General features: G+C 40.4%; 1 protein-coding gene across 1 annotated transcript in view; it reads right to left on the bottom strand.

The window, feature by feature from the left end:
- The window catches only part of NEK9 (NIMA-related kinase 9), a 49,583-nt gene that overhangs the window by 33,190 nt on the left and 9,702 nt on the right, over positions 1–6,691 (bottom strand). Inside the window, exons 6-8 of the mRNA XM_011949541.1 lie at positions 5,674–5,805; positions 2,532–2,642; positions 1,669–1,733 (exon numbers count right to left, since the gene is read on the bottom strand). Coding sequence (XP_011804931.1) covers positions 1,669–1,733; positions 2,532–2,642; positions 5,674–5,805 — 308 coding nt within the window. The remainder of the gene's footprint in view (positions 1–1,668; positions 1,734–2,531; positions 2,643–5,673; positions 5,806–6,691) is intronic.

The raw sequence follows: 6,691 nt of genomic DNA, 5'->3' as shown, positions 1-6,691 counted from the left end.
TGCAGGCAGATCACCTGAGGTCAGGAGTTCGAGACCAGCCTGGTCAACATAGTAAAACCTCGTCTCTACTAAAAATACAAAAATTAGCCAGGCATGGTGGCGCCTGCCTGTAGTCCCAGCTCCTCGAGAGGCTGAGGCAGGAGAATTGCTTGAACCTTGGAGACAGAGGTTGCAGTGAGCCGAGACTACACCACTGCACTCCAGCCTGGGCAACAGAGTGAGACTCTCAAAAGGTAAATAAAAAAAAAAATAATAAATAAAATAAATCATTATACTGCTGTGAAATAAGCCAGATAAAAATTTTAAATATGCTTAACCAGACCAAAAGGGTGATACTGCCTGCACATGCACAAAACATAAATGGAAGTTCATGGTGCCATATCTGGAGTACTGTACATAATTTCAGGCACTAAAACACTGGCTGGAGAAGAACCAGAAAAGATTAATTAAATGGCATAGTAGAATAAAAGTACGGATGAAACAGCAAATAAGTAATTAGGGATGTACAGAATGTATCCAAGGGCAAGACTTGAAATGAGCATTGTACGTGAATATTTGGAAGGTATAAAAACAAAGAACTGGTAGTAGAGGAAGAAGGGTAGCAAGGCAAAAATAGTGTAATAGGATGAAATACAGACTCAAACATTTAAGGAAGATAAACGTTTTAAATTCAGGTGTGAAACCTCCTAGAGGAACTGAGGGATAAAGGATGTTCTTCCTATCTCTAAAGATATCTGACAGAATAAATGTCAGGAAATAACCTCTGAGGAGTCAACAAAACTCGACTTCAAATATGGGCAAAATGTACCTGAAGAGGATTCCTCCAACTCCAACCTACCACCTAAACAAATGCAGTGAAAAACAAAGGCCCAGGCCAGGTATAGTGGCTTATGCCTGTAATCCCAACACTTTGGGAGGCTGAAGCAGGAGGATTGCTTGAGGCCAGGCAACAGCTTTGAGACCAGCCTGGGCAACACAACGAGACCCTGTCTCTATAAAAATAGAAAAATTGGCCAGGCATGATGGTGCACACTTGTAGTCCTAGCTACTTGGGAGGCTGAGGTGTGAGAATCACTTGCAGTTCAAGGCTGCAGTGAGCTAGGACTGTGCCACTGCACTCTAGCCTGGGTGACACAGTGAGACTCTGTCTCAGAAAACAAACAAAAAACAAAAAAACCAGAGGCCCAGTCCAATTCACACTACAATTGATAAGCACCCTATGCCAGGCCCTGGGCTGACCACTTTTTATGCATTATCTTCTTTAATCCTGACCTCATCTTACTTTATAGAGGAGAAAGCTAAGAAATAAGGATGTTAAATAACTTGACAAAGATAATGACAAAATTCAGATACAAACATAAGGATGTCTGAGTCCAGACACCCCTCTTCCTTACTGCATTCTAATGCCTCAACACTAGATTTAAAATCAATGGATGGGGGTGTGAAGGGCTCTTGGGTCTCATCAGTACACATTTAGAACAAAATAGCACAGGCGAAGGAGGCAAAAGTCAGAAGCTATCCCTAAGCAATAAAAGCAGGGATGTTGGTAGAAAATAGCACTATTGCAACCAAGTCCGGAAACACTACTCTTTCTTGTAGTACTTGGATCAAGCCTCTAAAAGTCATCTATCTCAGAAAAGACAATGGAGTGACTTCTTCATACTTTACCTCCTGCGTTTCCTGAGAAGGGGGCGATCTAGAAGTTCATCTGCAGTAGGTCTCTGCTCAGGATCCTAAAAAGTAAAAACAGGGTTAGTTTTCACTTAAAGGAAATGGGCAACATGGGATCTAAAGATGATAATTAGTCAAAGACCACTGCATTATCCTTTTGTTTTAAAAATCATTTCTTATGTGATACTCCATGTTTTATGTTTCTCACCTCATTATCATCAACACTTGTACATGAAGGAGAATGTTTATAATGCACCTTCCTCACTTGTTCAATTAGGGCAGTGGCTCTCAAACCTCAATATATACAGAATAGAAGAATCACCTGAGGGGTTTGTTACAAATAAAGATTTCTGGGCTTTATCCACAGAGATTCTGACTGAGTTAATCTGGGGTGGGGCCCAGGAATCTTCTTTTTACTTACAAAACTCTCCCACTCCCTGGTGATTCTGACTCCAGTGTTTCATGAAACATACTTTGAGTAATACTAGAACTACACAGCAAGGGAACTATGAGATATGAGAAATACAGACATTCTGTATTAAAAGTGGTAAATTATCTTTCATTGCAGTTTTACGAAATGCATATTCAGAAATTATTCTTGGTCATAAAAATGGAGCACAATTTAGATGGGAAATTCATTTCACAAACTAATACTTATAAAACAGAATAAAGTAAGAATTTGTTCACTGAAGCACACAACTATAATGAATTACCAATACCTATTCTGTGTATAGCCACAAATACACTCTACCCTGGGGAACTGGATGTGGTTTTATATGGTTTATAGCTATGCCATACACCAAACACTGAGGCTGGAAGGGGAAATACGAAACTGAAGTGAATATTTAAGTCATACCTACCTGGTCAAGGCACGAATGAACCATCTGGATCAATTCCAAAGAGTACTGGCTAGAGTCAACTTCCATGGCCCGAATTCCTTGCACGATCTTCACACACAGGTTGAGTGGGTTCTATGAGAAAATGATGACTGCATTGTTCCTGGTTATATGAAGATGATGCTATACTCTACTGGTAGGGGCTCTCAGGTGTCTATGACCATTATTTAAAGAATTGGCAATAGGTCTGACTTCTTGTTATAACTACTAATATGCACCAACAAGAAATGGTTAGGGATGCACTGATACTATCAGACAGAATGAAGTCAACTGGCTATACAATCTATAACTATGTGGCCAATAATATAATGCTCAGAGTATATTATAATCTGACCTTTCAACTGAATCCCAAGAAAAAGGAAAGCAAGACTAGCTATGCTTCTTGGCTTCATGTAGTTCCCTTGCCAACTAACTTGCCTTCTAATTTATATATCCTAGTTGTGGCTGTACAGGCAATACTTTGCTGCAACAGACAAGGCAGTGAATAATAATAAGATGATAATATTGCTGGGCGCGGTGGCTCACGCCTGTAATCCCAGCAGTTTGGGAGGCCAAGGCAGGCAGATCACAAGATCAGGAGATCGAGACTATCCTGGCTAACATGGTGAAACCCCGTCTCTACTGAAAATACAAAAAAATTAGCCAGGCGTGGTGGTGGGCGCCTGTAGTCCCAGCTACTTGGGAGGCTGAGGCAGGAGAATCGCTTGAACTTGGGAGGCTTGCAGTGAGCCGAGATCACGCCACTGCACTCCAGCCTGGGCGACAGAGCGAGACTCCGTCTCCAAAAAAAAAAATCGCTTGAACCCGGGAGGCGGAGCTTGCAGTGAGCCGAGATCACGCCACTGCACTCCAGCCTGGGCGACAGAGCGAGACTCCGTCTCCAAAAAAAAAAAAAAACGATGATAATATTAACAATATTATGGTAATACCATTATTGAGAGACTACTGCAAACTAGACAGGCACATTACATGTATAATATTTTTTAGCCTCACTAACACCATTCAAGGAAATTATTATCAATTTATATATGAGAAAAATGGGGCTCAGAGATGTAAAGTAACTGACCAAAATCACAGATAGTAAAAATGAAGCTGTAACTCCAAAGCCTGACTCCAAGTCATATACATACACATATATACACACACACACATACATATACACACATATTTCTTGAGACACAGTCTCACTCTGTCACCCAGGCTGGAGTGCAGCGGCACGATCTCTGCTCACTACAACCTCTGTCTCCTGGGTTCAAGTGATTCTTGTGTCTCAGCCTCCTGAGTAGCTGGGATTATAGGCATGCGCCACCATGCCTGGCTAAGTTTTATATTTTTTAGTAGAGATGGGGTTTCACCACATTGGCCAGGCTGGTCTCGAACTCCTGACCTCAGGTGATCCGCCTGCCTCAGCCTCCCAAAGTGATGGGATTACAGGCATGAGCCACCGTGCCCAGCCTCTGACTCCAAGTCATTTTTCTTCCACCATATTATTTAGGGGAATTAGATGATATACTAGAACAACCTTCAGGATTTAGAGAAATGAATAGGTCTTATGAAAGGGCAATGGATTTACATTATCTTACATTTGCGTTTTTCATATACATTATGAGAGAATTTCTGTATGGGGAATATATATTGTTATCATCTTACAGATAATGAAACAGAGGATCAAAGAGATGAAGTGATTTGCCTAAATTCTCACACCTGGTTGGTAGAGGCAACTGGATGTGAATCCACTTTAGCCCCTCAGTGTGCTCCATGGACCAGCAGCATCAGCATCACCTGGGAGCTTGTTAGAAACACAGAATATCAACCCTGCCCCCCCAAAAAATCTGCATTTCAACAAGATGACTTTGTATGCATATTAAAGTTTGAGAAGCACTGCTTTATATAAGGTTGTACTTTAATTTACTTAAAAAAAGAAAAAAAGACTTAAAGGGATTCATTGTCTATAAAGCAATGACAATCTTTATTTTTTAACAGATAAACTTTTTTTTTTCTCTAGTTAATGAATATTTTTAACACTCACAATGTGTTAGGTATTGTAGAAAATAAAGCAAACATTTGGAAGGGTTTTAGATTACCTGGCAAAACCACAGCTATATAAAAAAAGTTAAGTACAATAAAGTGATACTGGTGCTATGTCAGAAATGTTTACAAAGATAGAATAAAGGCATAAAAAAGTAACAATTTAGGAAAAGGCCTAAATATGCTGGGCATGGGGGCTCACACCTGTAATCCTAGCATAGGCTGAGGCAGGAGGATCACTTGAGGCCAGGATTTTGAAACCAGCCTGGGTAACATAGTGAGAACCCATCGCTACAAAAAATAGCCAGGTGTGGTGAGGCATGCCTGTAGTTCGAACTACTCAGGAACTGAGGCAGGATGACTGCTGGAGCACAGGAATTTGAGACTGCAGTGAGCTATGATCACGACACTGCACTCCAGGTCTGGGCAACAGAGTGAGACCCAGATAAAACAATTGTCTTTTGCTCCCTTCCATTCTGTTCACTAGATTTGCATCCTTTTACACGTTTCCAAGAAAGTGATGCAGTAGTTGCATGATCATCTGGCTGCTGTTAATAATGTTCTAATTCCTACTGCTTGAAAAAGTGAACCATCATGTTCCATTATTTGCTTTTAAGAGATGAACTTTTTAATTTAATTTAATTTTTTTTTGAGACAGGGTCTTGCTCTGTTGCCCAGGCTGGAGTACAGTGGTGCAATCTTGGCTCACTGCAACCTCCACCTCCTGGGGTTCAAGCAATTTTTGTGCCTCAGCCTCTCGAGTAGCTGGGATTACAGGGGCACGCCACCACACCCAGCTAAGTTTTGTATTTTTAATGGAGATGGGGTTTCACCATGTTGGCCAGGGTGACCTCAAGTGATCCACCCACCTCAGCCTCCCAAAATGCTGGGATTACAGGCATGAGCCACTGCGCCTGGCTGGGTCTATAGCATTTTAATAACAGATTACTAATCTTATACCTGAATACAGGTTATTTTTGCCAGAAATCAGAAGCCTGGGAATAGAGTTGATCTGCTTAGTCAGGCTGTACCATTTGCAACCTGCTAAATGCAATATGGGGATAATATGCCAACTTACTGTAGCATCAAACGTCCTCTTCAAGGTAAGGAGTTCAAAAATGACACAGCCTACTGCCCAGATATCAGACTTGAAATTGTACTTTACTCCTTGACAGAGCTCTGGAGACATGTAATATGGGGTTCCCACAAGCTGAGCAACAAAGAAACAACCAAAGAATAATTTCTTTTCTGAGGTAACTATGTTAACATTTCAACAGCTTAATTAAATTTCCCAGGAACTAGTGATAACAACCATAAAATATTCATCAGCAGATTCCAAAATGGTTTTTATGAGACGATGCCACTATGGAAAGAAATCTTATCCATATCAAATCTCTTGGGTCAATTATAAAGGGACAATCTCCGTGACAAAGGAACTGTGGTAACTTGAGGAGCTCAATAGCTGTGTGATTCCTAGATCACAGAGGCTTCAGGCGTTCAAGGCCTGCCAAAGACTTTACACATACTTAAAGACCTACTTAGTAAAAGTTCACCAATGGGAAAAAAACCCAAACACTGGCAGTGGGGAGATGGTAACTGAATGATGGAATTAGATGTTCTAACTAAAATACACGTAATGAAACTTTTAAAATGGCTCAATTTGACATCTGTTATGCTAACGCAACTAGTGAATTTCTTTTGAAATTGAAAAAGATTTTCTCACTTGAAAAATAAACTTGGAAATAAAAATGTCCTAAGAAGTCATGCCTCTCCCAAGATGAGATATAATGAAGGCCCTAGCAGCTCTAATAAAACTCATAGTCAGCTTTAATCAGCAAAGCAAAGCAAATTTCAGATGGCTTACATGGCTTTTATAAATTTTCATATCATTCCTTCTTTGCATTTAACTAGCTAAAAAAAGTCAAGTCTTGGTTTTATCAGATCGTTCTTGATGAGAAAAATCCATATAAAGACATGATTGCTTCTTCAGAAGCTCACTTTGGCCTCCATCATAGAAACATCTGAGTCCCTGAAGCAGAGACTCCAAACCCTAAACATCTAAATTGCTTGCAGACAAATCTTGACATTATTTAAAA

This window comes from Colobus angolensis, unplaced genomic scaffold (assembly GCF_000951035.1).
Source record: "Colobus angolensis palliatus isolate OR3802 unplaced genomic scaffold, Cang.pa_1.0 Scaffold3, whole genome shotgun sequence".
Classification (NCBI taxonomy): Eukaryota; Metazoa; Chordata; class Mammalia; order Primates; family Cercopithecidae; genus Colobus; species Colobus angolensis.
The sequence above is the reverse complement of the archived record's forward strand: the minus strand, read 5'-3'. Positions and strand labels throughout refer to the sequence as shown.